Raw genomic sequence first — 24,052 nt, 5'->3', positions numbered from 1 at the left:
CGTGAACTTCCAGGTGCGGTGGTTGTCGCCACAAGCTGGCGGTTATAGATTGCGACCGGTTTCAGACGTAGTGCGCCATTTTTTTCCTGGTAGTGAATGTGTTAACCTTTTTATGAGGGCCATTTAAGACGGTTCTGCCTGGTGACAGTGGTGACCCGACATTTGCTTAGATAATTCAGTCAGCAAGAATGAATACCAGGGCCACAGAGATACGCAAGCGCGGATCCAGCTTCGTGCCCAGGGGGGGGTCACGTGGTAAAGGCCCGGGGCCCCAGGGGGGTCACGTGGTCTATTTGTATGGCCAACTTAGGCTCCAGGGGGGTCATGACCCCCATGACCCACCCCCCCCTGGATCCGCGCATGATGGAGATACGATGGACAGCATGTAACCTGCCGCAGGTTGAGTATCACTAGACTAGCATGAACGTTTTGTAACCAAGTCTTATCTATATAAAAATGCTTTGAGGAAACTGTCATATGGATTCTCCGCGTCACGTAGTGATATTTAGGGCCATCGTAGAATAAAATAGTGTGTTAGTGCAGCATTCAAATAAAGTTTTTATCTAAATAGCTACCGTGAGACACTGACATATTAAATAACATATAAAATCGGGTATAACTTACGTGAAATTGTCGAAGGTAGCTCGACATGTTTCGCTCCGTAACGAGGAGCATTTTCGTTGAGCACGCGCGATGCCGTTGGTATCCCGACGCAGACAATTTCACGTGAGTTACCCGATTTTACATGTTTAATAAAGTTTTTATCTATCTATCAAATAGATACCTACTCGAATCCTGAACTTCGATCCCAAAAAAATGAAAAAAACATCATGTCATGTACTAACTAAAAACATTTTATTTTCCAGAAACGTCCCCCTCAGTATATCCATAGCGGTTCCCCTGATCACAGGCCTCTACGTGTTCATGAACGTAGCCTACATGACGGTTCTAAACTTCGAGGACATGACTAGTGTGCCCGCCGTGGCCGTCGAGTTTGGCAATCGCGTGCTGGGCCCTGCCAGCTTTTTGATACCGCTTGGTGTGGCTATTGCTACGTTCGGATGTGCTATGAGTGTTCAATTCGGTGTGACCAGGTAAGAAATAGTAAAAAAAATAGACATACTCTGGTAAGCCCGCTCTGTCAGTAAAAGAGGTGAACAAATTAAAAAATGTAGGGATGCTTTTCTACTGACAATATTATCTTTTCATAGTATATACGTAAATTGGAATGATTATTGTGTTTGGTTGCAGGGTATGTTATACAGCAGCTAAAGGTGGACATATGTTAGAAGTATTTTCGTATGTAAATATGAAAAGACTGACACCAGCTCCAGCGGTAGCTTTTCAGGTTAGTTTGCATATTTTTATACAGTTCCAATTATACCGAACGGCTCAGCCACGGCATTGGTCTAAGCGCGACAGCGGTGAGCGGCAGCCATACGTGCGAATGAAAAGTCCTATCGCTGTATCTCGCTCCAATGTATGGCCGCCGCTCACCGCTGTCGCGCTTAGACCAATGTCGTGGCTGAGCCGTAATAGCTTCAGCAAATCATAAATAATCATTATCACAATTTAAATTTAAATAATTTTTGTGGTTCTGAATTCAGAATGTCATAAGCGTCTGCAGTAACATACACAGTGTGATATAAAAATAATTAAATTTAAATGATCTGTCACATGGCGCCACTTCAATGGTTTTCTTCGTAATCTCGTCACATGTTTGAAGTAAAAAAACACGAAGAAATGATAAAATGATTAAACATGGCAGCACTTTTACTTCCATTTAATCCTGCTAATTCACGTCATTTCACTAAACATTTAACTTTTGTTACAGGCACTGCTGACAGCAATATTTATCAGCATTGGCAACATCCAAACTCTCATAGAGTTTGCCAGTTGGTTCCTCTGGTTTTTCTACGGACTCGGAATGGTAGCACTGCTAGTTCTAAGAAAAACGCAGCCGGATAAGGAAAGGCCATACAAAGTACCCACCGTGGTGCCTTGCTTCGTGTTGCTAGTGGCGATATTCTTGTCAGTGTTGCCAATCGTACACGACCCGTCGGTTAAATATTTGATGGCCATAGGCTTTATAGTCATTGGATTTATTGTTTACACGCTTTTTGTGTATTATAAGAAAACGCCGAAAACTATTTTAGGTAAGCATTGACGCCTGTATGAAGCATCACCTTAAAGTAGAATGCAAACTTTTTACAACTTACATAATTTAATATAGAGACTATCCATACCCGCTGTAGTCTTGATGTCCCGAGAATAGTTAAGAACATTATATTATAGGTAACTACCTATAATATAATGTTCTTAACTATTCGTTATTCGTCTTAGGTAGTTAGACTTTACGTTATTTAATCTGAATGGTCCGGAATGTAACTAAAATCGCATGCGACCTCGCGCGGTCTAAATGAACCTTAATTCATTTGCCATAGATATTGATAATAAATAAATATTATAGGACATTCTTACACAGATTGACTGAGGCCCACGGTAAGCTCAAGAATATCTGTGCTCATCACACAAATAAATGCCCTTACCGGGATTCGAAGTCAAGCAGGGTCACTACCGACTGTGCCACTTGTGCCAGACCGGTCGTCAAATATATATTGTTTTTTTTTTCGACTGTTATCTGTCTGGCCGGTTGATTCTTGGAAGAACTTTTACTTGTTTTATGTTCATACAATCTTCATTTTTTTCCAGATAAATTGACATTCCTGACTCAAGTGATGTTTGAGAGCGTTCCTCCGAACAGCCGCCAAGACTGATATTTTCTACATTTATTTACACTAAGTATATGCCTTTTGAGATCAATTTGTAAATATTTAATGCAAGGAATATTATACAAAATAAATTAAGTCTAGTAATATTACGATTTCACTGCATCTGTAATGATGAATACATATTTTACAAAATAATCATCATGTGATTTCATTTTCTAATCTAATCAAATCTAATATGACGTCAAATCTGACTTGAGTTTCTATAAGTCTCGATGTTTTTTTCATTAAGTTTTCCTGTTTATTTACGATTCTTAAAATCCTATGATTTTAATTTTTGATCGATTTTTTTCTCAACATAACAAGGCAAAACCGAGAAATTGTGGCTATCATCTGACGATTTATAAAAATACTTTCTACATCTACTATGCCACACCAATTCCACGTTATATAATCAAACAAGAACACGCCTTGTGAACTTTGTACAGATGGCGATTACCCGCTGAGCGGGTTGTCGCCATACAAGCGGGCAGTTATAGATGACGTCCTGTTTCTGACGTTGTGCACCACTTTCTTTCAAACTACCTAGTAAAAATAATCTCATATTTTCATATAACTCTAATGACTTGACTAGAAGACAAAAGTATAGGCACTAATGAGTATTATAGTGTATAGCGCCATCTCCCGGTCAATTTGCTAACTAATTTGCGCGACCTGGTTTTTCAGGGATAATTCTTTATAATGTTAACCGATTTAAACAGTTTTTACTTTATTGGACAGAAGATGGTTAATACGATATACATCCGCAAGGGTGGGTAAATTGAAAGTAAAAATCTGAAAAGTTTTTTGTGAATTAAAAAAAAAGTATTCAAAATACAAACACGATTATATTTTTCCTGTAATATATGCATAAAACCAATGTTTACTAAAATTTTCATAATTTTTCGTTGGTAAACTTCGGAGATAAGGGGGGGAACGGTATTTTTTTTTACATTTTCCTTCAAAGTGAATGTGTTTGTAAGAGCTCGTTCCCACTATGTCGGATGTGGGATCCTGATTTTAATCGCGTGTCGGCGCCTCTAATCCCACATGTCGGGTGTCAGCCCGTACCGTATTTCAAACGGTTCGGTTGGCGGTTGGCGCGGTGTCAGATCCGACATCCGACTAGTGAGAATAGCGCCACACTTATTTCTAGGTGAGCGAGACCCGGCACGATTTTAATTTCGACATGTCGGCTGGCAAAACGGCCGACACTACATCGGTGTCTAGCAAGTGTGCATAGCTTCATATAAAATGTTCTGCCACCAGGCAGGCAAGCATTGTCGCGCGATAAACGATAAAACATCAGGCCGTCCCTATCGCACTATTTGTATTGGTGCAGAACGTCCGATTAAAATTCGAACCAGACACCCGACAAGTGTAAACCGGCTCTCAGGGTTTCACAAATGAAAACACGCCGAGTAGGGTTGTGAAACATTTATGTTGGTAGGCATTTCATATAATGTTAAATCTTAGTATAGTAACCTAGTGTATCCTCGTGAGGTCCTCCACGATCTTCACCAGGTCGTCCACCGTCGCGTCGCGCATCATGCCGCCTCCGTCGTCGATCTGAAAAAAATAAGTTGGTGAAGTACCTGGGTCTCTATTGGTTCCCATGGCATAAAGTCTCAAGTTATAATGTATCGTTTGTCCACATTTTCGTATAGTCATGACTTGGTTCTTCTCAGAAACGCTTAACTTTTCAGGATTACCATAAAATAAACCTAACTATAGATAACCTTAATGAAAACCCTGAAAAGTTAGCTGTTTCAGAATGATGATTAATGATAATCTGGCAATCATTACGTTATGACTTTGTGGCGCCATGTAATCGGCACAGTACCGGGCCATGTTTAACACGTAGTCAGCATGGGTTCGTAAGGTATAATACTGTTCACTATTAACCTGACTGGGAACTAGCTATCTAGAGGACTTTATAAGACCCAAGCGTCTGGTATCAGTGTTAGTGTTACCTGCAGTCCCTTAACAGCCTCCTTCTGCTTGTAGCGGCTAAGATCCGGCAAGCTCTCAATAAGGTCGCCGTCTATAAAGCCCTAAGTATGTATATTGTCCTGTCACGGTCGCCATGAAATAGGCACAGTACGGGGCGAAATATAACACGAAGTCAGCATGGGTTCTAAGGTATATCTGGTATATTATTCACTGAACCTATCTAAGACTAGGAACTAGCTAAGTGTCTTGTGTCAGTGTTACCTGCAGTCCCTTAACAGCCTCCTTCTGCTTGTCGCAGCTCAGGTCTATAAAGCTCTCTAAGAGGTCTCCGTCTATGAAACCCTCCGTATGTATATTGTCCTGTCACGATCGCCATGCAATAGGCCCAGCTCGCTGGGCAGGGGTTTCATGCAAACTCAGCAAGGATACATAAGGTATATTGTTAACTGAACCTATCTAGGACTAGGAACTAGCTAGTATAGTGTTACCTGTAGTCCCTTGACGGCCTCCTTCTGTTTGTCGCGGCTAAGATCCAGGAAGCTCTCGATAAGGTCGCCGTCTATAAAGCCCTCCGCGGGCTCAGTCTTGATGTCCGTGTTGAAGGAGCGCCAGAAGGAGTGAGGCACCTTGCCCACAGACTTGATAGTGTGCGTGAGCCTCTCCTGCAGTTGCACTAGGAACTCGTACAGCTCTTGTGTCAGTTGGACTACCAGGCCTGTTGATATATAAAAGTTATAGTTAAAAGTTTGGTACACTCATGTTGTTCAATCAATCGTACTTTATATGATTTGGAAATCTAAGAAGTATTTTTAGACTTGATTTTGGGTTTAAGCTGCACTTTGAGTATATCTGACGAGTTCCTTTAGCTAAGCGTCCGAATGCATAACAAAAACAACATGTAAGTATTTTATTGCATTGTCATCAGAATTAATAAAGAGTTCCCATACTCTGATTCATTTTAATCAGTAACCAAGATGAGTTTCAAAATTTGAAGCACACCTAATACGAAGTATAATAATTAATAAAACATAGGACATAATTTTTTATTTTGCTTTACTTATTAATAGGCTAGTTTCCATATATTCTTCAAATTTTGTGGAGCTTTACAATAAAATATTTTTTGCAGTGCACGATTAATAAAGCACCATAATTTTTTGCTACCTAATAGGCTTAGAATAAAAATATGGACAGTAAGTTATGTGTAAAACATAATTTCTAATTAATAAGTCAAAGAGAAAGATATGAAGTAAATGAATTGACCGTGACGTCACTCCTCAGTATTTCATAGTAATTTCATATTAGCAAATCGTTTTGAGAGTTCGTAGAAAGAAGCTGATTTGACTAGTAGGAAACTAGCCTATTGCTGGAAACGCCGTTGGGTATAGAATTATAGAATGTAGGTATCCAGGCCCCGTAGCCGAATGGCATTTCTCCGACGCCAAACGAAAGCGATACGCCGCTGGCTCTGTCGCGCCAATACGCAAGCGCGATAGAGATAGATATCTACTAGCGCTTCGTTTCGTGAGCGTTACGTGCGCGATTGTGCCATTCGGCTAGCCACCCTGTTGATCTGTAGTGGCGTGTACTCACAGATAGCGCCGGTGACAGTAGCCAGCAGTACAGGCGAGGATACAGGCGCCGCGGTGTCGGCGTGAGTGGCCACTAGCGACCCGCAGCGCATCACGTTCACCATATCACCCACGTGGAACTGGCCCGTGTACCCCATGTGTTGTCGCTCTTCGTCAGTTGTGGCCGCGCTGGAATGTTATTAATGAATAATAAACCTCGCAGAACTTGTCATAGCAAGACAGCATTGTTTTCACTATACACGCAGGCCAAGTGTCTCTATTTCCAGAATAGGAAGGAATCGGATATTCAAATAATTAATGAATCTATGGTTGTACTCACGTTATTATATCGCTATTGCATTGACATATGCCAATAGGCCTAGCACATGATGGCCGCGAGAGTATGTCGCCGCGAGATAGATGACACGTCTTTGTTTAATTGTATTAATGCCATAAGGACAGGTAGTCTATCTCGCGGCGACATACTCTCGCGGCCATCATGTGCTAGGCCTGCAAATGTAATTAATTTTAATTTATTATCATGATTATTTCCTTATTTTATTTTTATTGATTCATTTATGCATATGATAATATAATTACCCATGTAAATACTTTTAAAACATAACTAGATTATAAGAAATTATTTCGTACGCCAAAATGCACATCATAGCAGTTCTATGAAGAACTATGTTACCACCTATTTATTATGTACCTGTGATGAACAAATAAATAAATTGAATTGCTATTGCAGCGATATGTTTCGGGTCAATTCGGAAACCCCTCTTCAGACAAATAGGAGTTCACGAGGCGGCTAAACTCCGTGGACTGGGCGCTCCGCTAGCAGCTCCGCCGCTGCGCGCGCGCTGATAGGACGCTACCAGAACTCTACACGACAACTACAGCTGCAAACTGCTCTGCGTCCCCCTCCCCCGACCCCGTCCTATCAACGGGCGGAGCGGCGCGTCCATTCAACGGAGTTTAGCCGCCGCGTGAACTCCTATATGCCTGAAGAGGGGCCTCCGAATTGGTCCGAAACATGTCGCAGCAATAACGATATAATAACGTGAGTACAACCATAGATTCATTAATTATTTGAATGTCTCACGAAAGTTTAACGTGTAGAATCGGATATTGGTATTCGCCGTTCCCGTTTTATAGTTATTTGTTATACAAGAGTGCAAAGTTGTATTTTAACGCCGAGTGTGGAATTGAAAAACGAGCAAGCGAAAGGACTCTATAGTTGAACCACGAGCGAAGCGAGTGGTTCGAGAATAGAATCCTGAGCTTGCGAGTTTTTCAATACACGAGAAGTAAAATACATTTGCACTCGTGTGTAACACAAAACTTTTCCCCTCACTATAGCGAGGAAAGTAAAACGCAAAAAACGCGTTTGTCACTGCTTCCAGTACTTCCACAGGTGGTAAAATATCTTCATCACTTGATTAACCCACTTTTATCAATTTTAAAGCAGAAAATTTGCCTCTATTCAAGGTCAAATTACTTTATCCACTAGTGGATAAAATTCGTTTTTACCCGCTGGTATTAAAGGATAAAACACGTGTTTCCGAGCTAGTGAGGGGAAAAACATTTTATTTTAATGCGACAATCTATGAATTCATTATTGTTACCTTAATACACGATTCAGTTGGACATAAACAGCACAAAATAAAATAATTCAAAATATTTGGCAATATCCAGGCTTTTTCAAAATTACCAGTCATGTCATCAGGATCTCAATCCGCTCGCTTGAGACGGGACATGTATGAGAAAACTAGTTTAGATGGCGCTTTATCACACCCCGTAAAATGGATGGTCATTAATAGTTCGATACTAACCTGTCTTTTTGACAAACGAACAGGTTGAAGCTGTTCTCCGCGCCGAGGAAAGTGTCATCGTCTAATATTTCGACGGCGGTCATCCAGTTGGGGCTGTAGTCGCGCGCTATCTCCTCGAAACTACCTTCCATCTAAAAAAATAGAATAGATCAGCGCTGGGAAAAATACGGCACCCGAGCCAGCTACTCGCCACGAAATGCTTTATAAATAAAAACCCTTTCGCAAGCAAGAACCCGCCTGGTAATTCATGAACTTTGCTCAGATGCCGGAGAACCCGTGGAGGTTACAAATTACGACCGGCTTCTGACGTAGTGCGCCCTTTTCTGCCTGGTAGTGAATGTGACAATAAAGTGGCCCGCCACCGTAAATTCGAAATATATTATTTTGTACCTACAACGCAACGGCCCGCAAATCTGCTTGCTATTCTGGACCTCTGATTTTTTTATATTTTATAAAGTAATGGATTCTACGCAAACATCCTATTGGCGGTTTTTCGCATACTACCAATGCCAACATTACATAATTTTGCTTGAATACTGTTCTGAAGTGATGATCCAAATCCAATCAATCCGCATATCCAGAAATACCCCAATACTGGGGTCCATTTGCACACTTATAGAACGAATATATTCTGCACGCCAAGATCCCGACAGTCGGTTTCACAATAGGGTAGAGTTTGCTCGCCAAAAACAGTTATTATCTGTATGTATGTATGTTTATGTAGGTATTTTATATTTTTAGTCTCAATTATGCGATAAGTTTATTTCTTCGAATTTGCTGACACCTACCGACATAATGTAAATTTATCGATTTCCGCTACCTTAAGGCTAGCTATTAACCTTGTATGGATTTTGTGGTCCGAAATAAATGTTTTTATTTTATTTTTTTAAGGTTGTCTGGAAGAAAGACCGCCTGTTGTTTACCTTTGTTCGTGTTGCTTCCTTGTTTTGTATTGTTGTATTTTATCAAGGTGTGCAATAAAGAGTATTTGTATTGTATTGTATCAGTGTCCAATATTGAGTCTGCCGGGGCGGTCTTTAGTCATGTCATGTATAGTTGTATACCAAGGTCCCAATTGTTGAGTCGACTCGGCACTGAATGTGTGTGTGTGTGCTCACCTGTTTATACTGAAGTAGCGTCATGGAGCGCATGAGATCGCCAACGAGTATAAAGTCGCCCTTCACTTTGAGATATAACGCTACTATGTTGTTGAAGTGACTGCATTCTAGTCTTAACTCTTTGTCTGAAGTCCATTCGAATAGACGAACCTGAAATCAAACAAATTGAATATATACATCAACATTCAACTCACGCCTGTATATCAATAAGTTTTTTGCAAAAATTACATTTTTGGCACAAGCTTTTATCGCCGACAGTACCTTTCTTTTAACAGTCATCTACTGCTCTCCGAGACGTTTCTAAAAACCCCTTATTCGGTGGGGATACGACGTTTCATGACAGAGTTCCTGTGACCACCTTTCTACTCCTTCATCAGATCAGCTCCATGATACTATAATATTGCATTGTGACGTGATTTACATGTGTGCAAAATTTAAGCTCAATCGGAAACCGGGAAGTGGGTCAAATTTAGCTTCTACGTTTTGACGCACACTAACATACTAACAAGGCAAGTTGAATAAAAGCTTGTAAAAAGGGGTAGGCAGAGGGCATGAAACTGCTGAAGTTTCAGTGCCAAATTGCCAATCTTGCCAATTAAGGGGTTCAAAGAGAATTAAATCGAGATATTGCAGTGACAGGTTGCCCCTCGCCTAAACCACGATTGAATCCATATCCCATGACCATGACAGTCGACTTCTACAAAACCCATGGAAGGAAACACTTGGTATTTTTTTCCCCTCACTAGTTCGGAAACACGTGTTTTATCCTTCAATGCCAGCGGGTAAAGACGCATTTTATCCACTAGTGTATAAAGTAATTTCAATATCGTCACATTTACTGTTTTAAATTGATAAAAGTTACAACTTTGCATCCTTATATAAAAAATAACTATAACCCACCAAATCATTTCTTGCAAAAATGTGCCATGGTTTGCTAAGATTTTAAAGCTCGTCTTTACGAAGCAACTATGTGATCAATCAAAGAGTTCAAAAAGGGTTAGACTTCTATTTACCAACGAAAAATCATAGACAAACAATTTTTTTTCTGACATACAAATAAAACAGCTTCTACTTACCGTACTGTTTATTGAAGCTAACAATTTCCCGTTGAATTCAACAAGGGAATAACATCCACCTTTAATATCTTTCTCAGCTACTTGAACTAGTTTGCCTTCCAACCAGTGGAATAACAGTATTCTTCCCTGTAATAAAAAAGTATTTAGGTTTAATAGGGAAACGTACATAATATTATGCTTTCTTAAGGTAGCGTTCCCTTTCGATGGAGGGTGTTGGTCTGACGTCCCACGGAGACCAGCCGGGTTGGGACCTAATTTAGTTGTTGTTTGTTGATTTAGTTGCTATGCTGATTCTTCCAGTCCTTTTGCTGACAGTTGCTGCCTCATGTGTTCTGAAGAGTTAGACTGTTATTAGATCGCAAACAAAAGTAACAGACGCACTGCAGTATAGCTTAAGGCAAAAATGGAGATGGGCCGGACATTTGGCAAGGTACAAAGATAATGTTCTGGTGGACTGTTCTGGCAACCAAATGGAAAGGTCCTCTTGGAAAAAGAAACAGAGGGAAACAAAGAAAAAGATGGAATGATGACATCATAGAAACCGCAGGAAACAATTGGGAGCATATTGCGGAAAACAAAAACAAATGGAAGAAGATGGAGGAGGCTTTTACCCTCAAGGGATCACACATCAATATATAATAAACAAAATAATATAACAAAATAAATATGGGATGTGTGAGAACAAAGCTAAAAAAAAAAAAAATAAAAAAAAAAGGTAGCGTTCCCACTTAAGCGTCGCGTGTCTCAGGGCGCGCAACAGACGTCTCCGCCACGCCGCCTGAATGTAATTCAAAAAACGTCTCCTCAGTACATTTTGTATAGGAAGGCGCGCGCCACGCCGCCGCCACGCCACTTGGGGCGCGTCTTACGTCCTTCCTATACAAAATGTACTGAGGAGACGTTTTTTGAATTACATTCAGGCGGCGTGGCGCGGACGTCCGTTCCGCACCTCAGGACATGCGTCTCTTAAGTGTGGCCGGTCCCTAAGGCTTATTTATACGGCGCGCGAACTCCCATGCGACTTACGATATATTCATTTGTTAGTCGTATACCTCGAAATCAAAAAAATCCTTGTACCTTTTCTCCTATTCGCCTTTCGCCGCGATCTCAAAATTTTTTCTTGTAATATGATTTTTGGTCGCCAATTACAATAGGCTACTTGACCCTTTTTTAAAGTCTGTTTTATATGATTAAGCACTGTCCCATTAACCAAAATAAAATATTACTATATTTTATTATGACATAAAACCAGCAAAAAATATTTTTGAAGTATACCTTTACGTAAACAGGCGAAAACAACACAGTCATGTTAATCTATAGATTGTCTGTGCAACAGGTCATTCTATTCGAAAACAAGATTTTCTGTCTTTTAAGTATCAAGGCATAAAATTCAATATGTCAGTGATTGCTTTGACATGCAGTAAGGTTCGAATTCGATGACGTCACTACATCGCTGACAGCGTTTTGGCCAAAATAAATAAAAAATTCAACAAATTTTTAATCGAAAAAAATACGTAGTCATCAATACACTTTTAATACCCAAAATCTATAAATATTGTTTTTTTTATGTCAAATATAGGTCAATTCACAAGAGCTGGCACGAATGGAACGAATGTTTGAATGAAAATATGCATGTGTGTGACAGATTAACCAATAAAATGGTGGCTCTTGACAGTTACGATACTACAGGAGCCAAATTCGAAATGAGTCTAGTAGCCTATCGGATTCCAGGCTCCCATGAGCCAAATGCCGTGACAAGGCAAGTAATGTAAAAATTACCTGTTTGGGTTCCGACTCCTCAGGGTTTAGTGTGGCTGTGCCGACGGCGTAATAGTGGTTGTTGTCCTCACCGAGCTTACACGACACGAGGGACATGGCGTATTCGTTCGACATCAGCTGGTGCGCGTGTAATACTGCAAAAGAAAAACACATTCACACTCGAAGCCCAATATCGTTATGTATGAGAAGCTATTTTTTGAAGTTAGTGTTCTTAAGGTTCCCTCATATTTTAAGATTTTCAAGTTATTTCCACAGAAAACCACGAGTACTCAGCACTGATTCTACTAAGACAGGGGTCAGCAAGTTTTGGCTCGCGAGCTGTAAGCTTTAGCGGTACACTTGCGTGTCTTTAAGTCAACCCATAAGGGCCGTGAAAGTTCCTATACCACTGATGGCATGATGCTCGGCTCTAAGGGCCGGTTGCATCAAACCGTTTGTCACCGTAAAGCATTCGTTAAATTTTATTGTATGGGAAGTTCCATAAACGTCTGCTGCGTAACGATGATGTGTCTGCCAAATTTGGTTGATGTAACTGGCCCTAAAACTGTTGAATTTATAATAAATTATTTATTTCAAGCAGTTATACCCATACATTTGTTAGTGAAATCTTAATGCTAAGGTCTGTCTTATTACTTTAACCTAAGAATACTATAAGGACATCACTAGTCGAACGTCCCCTTCACTAGCATCGCTGTCAAAAATGGCGTCAGACGGACTCAGAGCGTCACTTGAAGATAGCTTGTCATTGAACTTGTATTTTGAGATTCCGTTTAATAAACTGTATAATTAATAGTGGTATCCTGGTGTTTTTACTCTAACAGTTTCAGAAGCGCGATATTAAGTTACCCATATACGCCCGTACTATGAAATTTGTCCGAAATTGACAATGTCATCATTCTCGCGCCGCGCTCGTAACCATTCATTGTCATCCAACAGTATTTAATTAACACCAGTCGATCTGATTCAACGAGTAAAGACACTAGCACCATATACTACAGTTAAAAGTATCCATTGCAGTTTAAGATATATTCAAACTTTGGAGTAGTATTTGATCATAATGAGTGCGTAACAGGAAGTAAAGGTGGTCCAAACACAGTGTTCTGGGGCTGAAGTGATCAACATCCACTATTGTCCAATAGTGTGTTGTTTCTTTCTTTCAGATCAAATTATGTACATGTTGAAGAAGTAAATACTTGCTCACAAAGTGTATCACAGTAACCCATGGACTGTGAAAGATGAACCACATCCAAGTTGTCAAAGAGTATTATTAGTATAATATGTATAGAGAGGCTGCTGTAGTGAATAATCATTAGCTCACCTTGTGTGTTGTGTTTTTGTGCTTCCAGATATGTTTCAGAATACATAATACATATTGTACCTACTTGTGATATATTGACAATTGTCACGGTGTCACAGTGAAACAGAATATAAGATAAGTTTCAATCTAAATGGCACCTAAATGATTCCTTATAACAGGTGACTTTATGGGTTTTATGATCTACAAAGAGAGATGATCATTATCTTGCCCTATTTGTCATATTAAAAATAAGTTTGTCCGGAATGACATGGAATAAGGTATTTATCCTACTCAATAATATTGTGCCATTGCATCTGGCTTATGTAAGTATACTGACAGTAAATACATTTTAAATTCACTACAGGTTAGTATAATGGATGAGTAAATAAGCATAAGAAAACTTTGACAACTCTTTTGTGACTATAAGTTTTGTCACTTTACCGGGGACTGTATTTTGAAATCTGTCTTAGTGACATTCTTATGCATATAAACTCTGTATGATCTTGCATTTTTCTAAATGAGGAAACATGTTGCTATATTACATGGCACAAATTCATCAAAAATGTTGATAAAATAATAATAATATTAACATAATAATATTTTGATGAGGTTAATTATGCATCTTTGTAAAACCATAATGTGTGTTAAAATTAAGGGCATAGCACTGAAGTATAGTGTATTGTTGATGCTGTTTTGTTTATAATAATGCTGGTTTAGCATTGCAAACATTTTTGACAAAAAAAAAATGTATTCAATGTAATCATGTTCTAAATTGAACCAAAGACAAATATATTACCTAGACAGACACTTGGAACATTTATTATCATGACATAGTCCAGTGTCCATTTAATGCATTGACAGTGATATAATTTGTTCTTTAAATTACATTCCTTTCCAGATTAATTTATTGATTACAGTAGTTGCCTGCCGGTAATCCGGAGACTATTGACCATAAGTTGAAAATACTTGCATTGATAAGGCATGATTCCAGAAGTTCCTGAGGTTAAATCTTGCTAAAAGCTGGAAACACCAAACTGGATATCTATTGAACTATTTATGACACTGGTAAAATTTGTCATAGCTAATGGTAAGAGATTTTGATATTTATAGACCCGATGGACTTTAACGGTCTACATGCTATACTTGTCTGTTACAACAAATCAGTTTGATTTGGAATTGGGCTTGAAACATGCCAATCAGTTAAGTTTTTAAAAGATGTGCAATAATCTGAGGTAAATAACTTAATTGGAGCTTCTAATAATTTTAACCACTTCACTGCGAAGGAATGTTTCCGAACCGAAGCATGACAAACAGGTTACCGTTTGAAGTTGACAAGTATTGTCTACTTTTAATATGTTCTGTTCCTTGAAATATAAAAATAACTGTACACTTCTATTGCTTCTTGATTTCACAAGAATATATATATTTTACATGTTTGTGACTTTTGCAAGAATCAAAAATAATGATATTTTGTTATAAAAACTCATTAACTTGTACTAAGTATTCTTGCATATGCATAGTATTAACACAACTAACAAAATTATGTAGTTGTGCAGGTGGCAGCTATATGGATAATGTTGTGCTTTAAATTGCACATATACCTACAGCTATAGCATCTCTCTAGTGTGTCTTTTGAAGCATTGTCTGGCAAGCTTGATGGTTTAATCAATAAGCACCATGCCTGATGATGATATATAAATACCTTTGTCAAGAGCCATTTGGTGGGTGAACAATGATAGATAAAATATTACATTATTTGAATGTAGTGAAACCTCGATAAGTCAAGCCAAGTGCCATATGATTATTCTTGCTTGACTGGAATGTATTTCAATACTGGTATAGTAGGCGTGTTACCTTATTTAGGAGCACGGGAAAAATAAGCCAAGTTTCATAAAATTATTTTTGGTTGGCTGAAATGTATTTCAATACTGGTATTTATAGTAAGCGTGTTACCTTATTTAGGAGCACGGGAAAAATAAGCCAAGTTTCATAAAATTATTTTTGGTTGGCTGAAATGTATTTCAATACTGGTATTTATAGTAAGCGTGTTACCTTATTTAGGAGCACGGGAAAAATAAGCCAAGTTTCATAAAATTATTTTTGGTTGGCTGAAATGTATTTCAATACTGGTATTTATAGTAAGCGTGTTACCTTATTTAGGGGAACGGGAAAAATAAGCCAAGTTTCATAAAATTATTTTTGGTTGGCTGAAATGTATTTCAATAATGCTATCTATAGTAAGCATGTTACCTTATTTAGGGGCACGGTAAAAATAAGCCAAGTTTCATAAAATTATTTTTGGCTGGCTGAAATGTATCTCAATAATGCTATCTATAGTAAGCGTGTTACCTTATTTAGGGGCACGGGAAAAATAAAACAAGTTGCACGCCGGATTGAGAACCGAGTTGTGTTTTGTCTTATTAGTCTCATATTAAGAACTGAGTTGTCATTACATATATGCACGCCGGATTAAGAACCGAGTTGTGTTTTGCCTTATTAGTCTCAGATTAAGAACTGAGTTGTCATTACATATATGCACGCCGGATTGAGAACCGAGTTGTGTTTTGCCTTATTAGTCTCAGATTAAGAACTGAGTTGTCATTACATATATGCACGCCGGATTGAGAACCGAGTTGTGCTTGTGCTATTACTCTCAAATTAGGAACCGAGTTGCCATTGCATATATACACGCCGGATTAAGAACCGAGTTGTGTTGCCTATACATGATGTTAATAATATATTCTGTTCACAGGGTTTCCTGATAAGCACATTGTACCTGAATCTTGTGGTATCCATGGTAATGTAACTAATGTGATATCCACAAGTAAAAATGAAGTGATTTCCATCACTTAAAGTGTGAATCATAATTATAATGATTACTTTAATGTCTGCTATACATTTGTTACTTTGATTATTGTTTCTTAAGTAGTTCTGTTTATGCAATGTTGGCCTTAGGAGGCGGACCATATGCATAAGACTTCTAATTGCGATGTAGACTTTAAGAAGTGGAACATCGTGTGTTATATAGACTATCCTTGCGAGGTTAGTTCTGTTTCTGGTATTTGTGATGCAGGTCTTTGGAGACGGACCATCATGTGTTATATAGACTATCCTTGCGAGGTTAGTTCTGTTTCTGGTATTTGTGATGCAGGTCTTTGGAGACGGACCATCATGTGTTATATAGACTATCCTTGCGAGGTTAGTTCTGTTCTGGTATTTGTGGTGCAGGTCTTTGGAGACGGGCCATCATGTGTTATATAGACTATCCTTGCGAGGTTAGTTCTGTTCTGGTATTTGTGGTGCAGGTCTTTGGAGACGGGCCATCATGTGTTATATAGACTATCCTTGCGAGGTTAGTTCTGTTTCTGGTATTTGTGATGCAGGTCTTTGGAGACGGACCATCATGTGTTATATAGACTATCCTTGCGAGGTTAGTTCTGTTCTGGTATTTGTGGTGCAGGTCTTTGGAGACGGGCCATCATGTGTTATATAGACTATCCTTGCGAGGTTAGTTCTGTTTCTGGTATTTGTGATGCAGGTCTTTGGAGACGGACCATCATGTGTTATATAGACTATCCTTGCGAGGTTAGTTCTGTTCTGGTATTTGTGGTGCAGGTCTTTGGAGACGGGCCATCATGTGTTATATAGACTATCCTTGCGAGGTTAGTTCTGTTTCTGGTATTTGTGATGTAGGTCTTTGGAGACGGACCATCATGTGTTATATAGTCTATCTTTAAGAGGTTAGCTTGAGACCTCGTTTGTCAAAAGCATGTTTTATGACCTTAAAGAGTAGTGATCTCAAGGTTACCTTGAAAGGGTTGCTTGCGCTAATACTTTCCAGAGGTTGCTGGTGGAATTACGGTTTCCAATAGAGTGCATGCTACAGGCTGCGCGACAACCTTGTCATGAAGGGCCAACGTCTGCGGTCGTTGCGCCGCCAGCCTCGAAAGCAGCCGTATCACCGTGGCTTGCGTATGAAGCTTTGATATGGTAATGTTTGTTATCTTATAGCAAAATTAGTGGCTAGTACACATTGATTATTACCTTTTATTAATTTTATCATGTTGATAGATAAATAATTAGCAGTTGTTAAAGGTCCTGCCAAGGAGCAGCCATGTATTCTGCTTAATATATTTTCATAAAAAAAAAGCTTACATGACAATATTTTCTAATATCTTCATTGTCATTGTTTATTACTAAATTATTTTACGGCTATGTAAGCCGGGTCTGTAATTGAGAGCATCGACTATGCCAATCGTACATTAATTTCTCGTAACCTTATCATGTTACTTGAACGACAGTTGTGTTGTACTGATTCTATCACCTACTGGCTTAGTTCCAAGGAAAAATTATCACGTTCTCGTTACATTAAGGAACTTAGTATTTCCCATGTATGTTACAGAGCTTTTAAATAAGAGCTTTCTTGCTGCTTGCTGTGTTAGAAGGCGGCTATGCTCACGCATGGAGTGTGTCATGTTCACCTCTCACGAGTTTGATGTACGCGTTGTTGCGCGTGCGGGGAGCTTCACAGCCTACAGTGACGGAGCCAACTGTGAGTTTGTTCCATGTATTTGCTATTTTAACAACGCCAATCATCATTGTTATATTTAGCGGTTAGTTTGGAATGCACCGCTCACGTAAGGTCTTACTTAGAACATAATACTTGCCTGAAATGAAATGTATTGATGGGTAAAGATATTTACAAGCAAATATTGGATGGTGCTTTGTACACCGGTAATTACCTGCCCGCCGCTATATGTCATATATTTTACATAATTAATTTGACTAATATATAGTATCGATCATGGCGGTAAAACATGTAGTTTTCGTACCATTGGCACCTTAATAGTTTTAAAGCCTTACTGGCCGTGGAATTGTTAAAAAAAAAATGATCTGACTTACTTGTACTAGGCTAGTCTGGTCATGCAATCTTGAGTTTAGTTATGTCATTACTATGATTCGACTATAAAATGAGACCAATTACATATCTTGGTGTAAGTTAGTCTTAAACTACACCGGCCGTTTCCAACGGTACTCGAGTTAATCACTTCAAAGGACCAGGGCCTGAGTGTATAGCTGGAGTATACAAAGTTCTTGTTCACTCCGCAGAAAAGAAAAGAACAAATGAACAGATGAAGTCTACCGCCATCAGTTGGAGGCGCAGCCTGCTTCGGCTGTGTTGACTGCGGCAGTCATCAGTAGCAGCATGGATAGCAGAGACCTTCGGGACGAAAGGTCAAGGTCAGAATGGTCGAGTATAAGGACATCACTAGTCGAACGTCCCCTTCACTAGCATCGCTGTCAAAAATGGCGTCAGACGGACTCAGAGCGTCACTTGAAGATAGCTTGTCATTGAACTTGTATTTTGAGATTCCGTTTAATAAACTGTATAATTAATAGTGGTATCCTGGTGTTTTTACTCTAACAATACCTATAACTATGTACATTTTCCTTTTTCTGACACGGTACATTTAGCCGACTGCAGCGTAGCAAAAAGGGGGAGTCAATCGGTCCCCTGTTATCTTTATGATGATGTCGGGGCTGGCATGTACACGGATTTAAACTGCGTTTTGATATTTTTCTAAAAACTTCGCCGATCCTCTATTACTAAGATGTGCAACAGACTGTTAGACGTCCTACCGTGCTAGAGTATTGCGTCTACTACTGTAGTCACGCTCACAGCTTAGCGCTGAACGTGCCAGTCCACCACCCTCGAAGGTGTGCTGGTCTATGACGAGCAGGTTGTGTATCTCGAGGTCGGCGGCCTGCGGCGCGTGCTTGGGCGCCGGACGTGGCGGCGGCGGCTACACCCCACTCCAGCTCGCTCAGCGCTGTGTCAGTCCACTCACCCTCGAAGGTGTGCTGGTCTATGACGAGCAGGTTGTGTATCTCGAGGTCGGCGGCCTGCGGCGCGTGCTTGGGCGCCGGACGTGGCGGCGGCGGCTACACCCCACTCCAGCTCGCTCAGCGCTGTGTCAGTCCACTCACCCTCGAAGGTGTGCTGGTCTATGACGAGCAGGTTGTGTATCTCGAGGTCGGCGGCCTGCGGCGCGTGCTTGGGCGCCGGACGTGGCGGCGGCGGCTACACCCCACTCCAGCTCGCTCAGCGCTGTGTCAGTCCACTCACCCTCGAAGGTGTGCTGGTCTATGACGAGCAGGTTGTGTATCTCGAGGTCGGCGGCCTGCGGCGCGTGCTTGGGCGCCGGACGTGGCGGCGGCGGCTACACCCCACTCCAGCTCGCTCAGCGCTGTGTCAGTCCACTCACCCTCGAAGGTGTGCTGGTCTATGACGAGCAGGTTGTGTATCTCGAGGTCGGCGGCCTGCGGCGCGTGCTTGGGCGCCTGCGCGGCGGCGCCGGACGTGGCGGCGGCGGCCGTGGAGGCGGACGCGCGCACGGCGGTGGCGGCGCCTCCGGCTACACCCCACTCCAGCTTGTCCACGCGCATTGTGATCACGCCGAACGTCTACGAACGACATCATTTACGGATTAGAACGCTTTTCCGGAGAAGATTTTTAAAGGCTTACCCTCATCTGGCAGAACAATTTTGGTCAGAAACACACTTCGCAGAAACGCTTTCGGTCGAATGATAATTTTGCAGAAAACTTAGTTACAGAACATTACTTTGGTCGACTTTGATTTAGCATAATTTTATGTACCATAATAATCGTATAGCAAACAATTAGAAGAGCAGAATTATGACACGCTATCGAAAAGGAAATACAGCCCCAGAGGTCGAGTTAGGTACGACGACGAGCGAAGCCAGGAGGAGTGTTAGGTATCTTATCCTCAAAAGATCCGATTCACTATCGAAAAGCAAATTGCAACTTTATGGAGCCTAAATATTATGCACAAATATTATCTGCGAAAGTACTATTCGACTAGATGTCTATTATGCTCATCAACATTATAGTACGGGGAAATCAGCTAAAATTACGGCATAATTAATGGAAGATATTTTTTAATTGGAATATGGTACGAACGTTATAGACCGAAGTTATTTTTCATCAACCCTCCCCACTCCTCCCCCCTCTGCGTCACCCCTCTACCCTCCCCCTTAAAGTGCCGAAAATGCGGTTTTTCTCGATTTCTGATAAAACCATTGAAGATACAGAAAAAGCGTGTAGGAACAAAGAAATCCTTAATAAATTTACTACAAATCATTCATTGACACTTTGGTTCTAGCACTTATAGTTTTCGCGTGATCCATCACGAAAGTTGGTCCTTTCCTGCAATTTTCTTTAATGAATGTTAAGTTTTCGCCCAAAATGCATACGAAATCGTCGAAAAAACTTGCTCTTAAAAAATCTCATTTAGTCAGTTCATTTACGGACAGATCAAATATATAGGCAGTTGACCACGCCGTGTTGACATATATGTAAATAACGAGAGGGGGTCCTTACCGTAGGTCCTTCCTTAATTGGCGTTACATTATACAGAAGTCCTTAATCCTTATTTATTGGACTAATATTTAATTTAAGCTCCTAAATGATTACTATAAGGGTATTAAAGACAAAAAGGTGGAAAACAATAGCCCAAACCGTGAACGGCAATATCGCGGTAAAACATCCCAGAAACAAATGAAAACACAAACACTTTTAATAAATATACATATCTTCTTACCTGTGAAGCCTCTTGGTAAGCGATACGTCTTGGCGTCTCACCCAGCGGCACTGTCCTGATGTGAAGTTTCTGGATTTCGTCTATCGTGCCTATGGTTACCGTGCTGTCTGTGGCTAACGCCAAACTATTACAGAAAAAACATTAATTTAAAGTACTAATAAACTTTTTCACATAAAAGTCTACAGAAAAGATGCATACATAAAAGATGAAAAATCCATTATGCTGTGCACTTGTATTAGTCATTGGGGACTGGTATCATGCCAGGATGGCCATGTCGGTGAAAACTGAGAAGTGACCAACGAGGCGACATCCATTGGCTTTGTTGTGTTGATTTTTAATGTTGTTTTGTTTTCGAACGTCTATACTAGAACTACTAAACGCAATCGAACTAAAATTAAGTTTTCACGGTTTCAAGCTGTAACTATAATTACGGTTTTATTTTAATTCAACGGATTCCTAAGATAAAGGGACTTAACAGACAGACGGACGGAAGGATGGACGGACAACAAACTGATTTTAAAATAGACAAATTTTTACATTACCTGTCGGGATAAGCAGCTGCGTTCAAGGAGCACATGTGAGTGACCTCTTTGAGGTTTACGTTCGAGAAGACGAGTTTGTGGTTTGATGAGAATATGACGGTCGGCCGGTCGGAGCACGCGAATATGTTGGTTGTGGAGAGTGATCTGTAAATAAATACTTCTGTATCTGATCTCTAAACTTTTACGATAGCACCTTTTTTATATGTCAACTCCATACCACGCATAGTACACCTAACCACTACATACTTGCCAATAGACTCAACCTTAAATGTTCAATTTGAGGTTCATATTTGATAGAATTTTCTGGAATAGATACAATATCTTATACTTTTAAACGAGCAATTCTTGTATATTTATTTATTTATATATACCGATGATCTTGGAAACCGCTCTAACGATTTCGCTGAAATTTGTTATGTGGGGGTTTTCGGGGGTGAAAAATCGATCTAGCGTAGCCTTAGATCCCGGAAAACGCGAATTTTCGAGTTTTCATGAGTTTTTCTTTCGCGTTAGTAAACGTAAAATATGGTCGTTAATTTCGCCGCGCGCACATCGATTCCGCTTAGCTCAGTCGTACGAGGTCGGTCTAATGTACGCAGATAGATCGTAGGTGTCAGGGTTTCGAATCCCGGCCAGAAATTAAGTTTTTGTTTTTTGTCTTTTTTTTTGTTTTTGTATTAAATAAGAGTTTTTTTTTATCTAAAGACGTGATATATTAAAATAGAACCGAGCGAAGCTCGGTCGCCCAGATATTAGGTAATTTAAGATCAACAAATTTAAAAATGGCGGGCGTTAATTTTATTCATTTTTCACAATAGTCATCGGTCCTCGCCGATATCGATTTTTTAACTACACTGGGTTGATGATTCAGCTACTGGAAACGTTAAAAATAATTGGTAGGATGTCGAGAGTTTCAGCACATTATTTTTTTTTTAACATGATCGGACCAAAAACGGCGAATTTGAATACTGGGGCTGCGGCAATTAATAGAATATCTGGGCAAAAAACTTTTATAAATAAAAAAAAAAAAAACTTTATTTCTGGCTGGCATTCGAAATCCTGACACCTCACCGACCTCTTACGACTGAGCTAAATTAACGACCATATTTTACGTTTACTAACGCGAAAGAAAGACGCATGAAAACTCGAAAATTCGCGTTTTCCGGGATCTAAGGCTACGCTAGATCAATTTTTCACCCCCGAAAACCCCCACATAACACATTTCAGCGAAATCGTTAGAGCGGTTTCCGAGATCGTCGGTATATTCAATTCGGCATATATGTATATAAATAAATAAATATACAAGAATTGCTCGTTTAAAGGTATAAGATTCTTAACTGGAAGGATGTATAATAGGGGGTTTCTCGGATTTCCATGTCCATGTACGTACCGGAAACTTCTAAGCACAGTGGGCTGTGTGCCAAGCGTGACGCGTTTCCGGTTTGTCAGCGCGCCAGTTTCTGTATCCACGGTAAAGTAGAACATGGATCCATCTCCTAAAGCGCAGAGTAAGTAGCAGATGCCTTCGAGAGTGCAGATGAGCAGCGAACGGGGAATGATTTCTGTGGAGGAAAGGTTAATTTAAATGTGTTTCCTAATAAACTAGTGGTTTTTTAAACTGTAAATTTAACGAATCTAAATCCTCCATTTTGAAAACTCGCCCGACGAAATAACATAATATATGTAACTTTACTGAAATATTACAACAATTTAAGATGACAATGGCAGTAGACATTTTGAAACTTAAGACGCTTTGGCGTCTTGGAGATAAAATACAGACAACCGCAGTATATATCGGATATATCACCAGAGACTGACACTTAAGGCTCGCCACCAGGCTCTAGATCTAAGCAGGAAACATCCTCTTCAATGCACACCTACTTTAAGAACTGTTAAACCTAAACAACTCACCTCCAGATAGTTTCTCAGTGTGTAGAGGCCTGAGATCCGGCAGCCGTAGTACTCTGACGGAAATGTCAGTCCAAAGACCGACGCCGAGTAACGCCGTATCGCCACCAGGGCCTAGGTCTAAGCAGGCCACTTCTTCGTCCATGCACACCTCCCTGTATAAACAAAAATAAGTTTTAGGGCCAGTTGCATCAATCACATTTGACAGACATATCATCGTCACGCAGCAGACGTCTATGGAACTTCCCATAGAATAAAATTTAACGAACGCTTTACCGGAGACAGACGGTTTGGTGCAACCTTATTTGTTTGTGCCAAGTGAGTTTAATTGATTTTTTTTTCTTTAGAGTTTCAGCCATATTCCAACCATAACTTAAATATTCATTCATCCAATAAGCATAATTTTAATAATTAATAAAACTGAGGACGCGTGACAAGCGGAATGGCCGCGTAGTGAGGCGGTTATATATTCTGTCAAACAAGTCTGTCAGTAAATAAGAACTAAGAAAACTATAGGTATCCTTTTCTCTAACACCCTAAAGAAAAGGATGCATATAGTTTTCTTTGTTCTTATTTACTGACAGAC

The 24,052-nt window shown here is 40.0% G+C and overlaps 2 protein-coding genes across 2 annotated transcripts in view; one reads left to right on the top strand and one right to left on the bottom strand.

Moving 5' to 3' along the window:
* LOC125232532 (b(0,+)-type amino acid transporter 1-like) overlaps positions 1-2,930 on the top strand; it is a 39,362-nt gene extending 36,432 nt beyond the window's left edge. Inside the window, exons 6-9 of the mRNA XM_048138237.1 lie at positions 867-1,094; positions 1,252-1,348; positions 1,835-2,156; positions 2,713-2,930. Of these exons, the coding sequence (XP_047994194.1) occupies positions 867-1,094; positions 1,252-1,348; positions 1,835-2,156; positions 2,713-2,777 (712 nt within the window). The 3' untranslated portion in view covers positions 2,778-2,930. The remainder of the gene's footprint in view (positions 1-866; positions 1,095-1,251; positions 1,349-1,834; positions 2,157-2,712) is intronic.
* A 1,260-nt stretch (positions 2,931-4,190) lies between these two features.
* LOC125232492 (DNA damage-binding protein 1) overlaps positions 4,191-24,052 on the bottom strand; it is a 36,484-nt gene continuing 16,622 nt past the window's right edge. Inside the window, exons 12-23 of the mRNA XM_048138177.1 lie at positions 23,470-23,621; positions 22,949-23,120; positions 21,559-21,702; positions 21,017-21,140; positions 19,661-19,859; positions 12,098-12,231; positions 10,319-10,444; positions 9,243-9,392; positions 8,125-8,255; positions 6,312-6,478; positions 5,210-5,436; positions 4,191-4,337 (exon numbers count right to left, since the gene is read on the bottom strand). Of these exons, the coding sequence (XP_047994134.1) occupies positions 4,254-4,337; positions 5,210-5,436; positions 6,312-6,478; positions 8,125-8,255; positions 9,243-9,392; positions 10,319-10,444; positions 12,098-12,231; positions 19,661-19,859; positions 21,017-21,140; positions 21,559-21,702; positions 22,949-23,120; positions 23,470-23,621 (1,810 nt within the window). The 3' untranslated portion in view covers positions 4,191-4,253. The remainder of the gene's footprint in view (positions 4,338-5,209; positions 5,437-6,311; positions 6,479-8,124; positions 8,256-9,242; positions 9,393-10,318; positions 10,445-12,097; positions 12,232-19,660; positions 19,860-21,016; positions 21,141-21,558; positions 21,703-22,948; positions 23,121-23,469; positions 23,622-24,052) is intronic.

Source organism: Leguminivora glycinivorella, chromosome 13 (assembly GCF_023078275.1).
Source record: "Leguminivora glycinivorella isolate SPB_JAAS2020 chromosome 13, LegGlyc_1.1, whole genome shotgun sequence".
Taxonomy (NCBI): Eukaryota; Metazoa; Arthropoda; class Insecta; order Lepidoptera; family Tortricidae; genus Leguminivora; species Leguminivora glycinivorella.
This window is presented reverse-complemented; position numbering and strand designations above follow the sequence as displayed.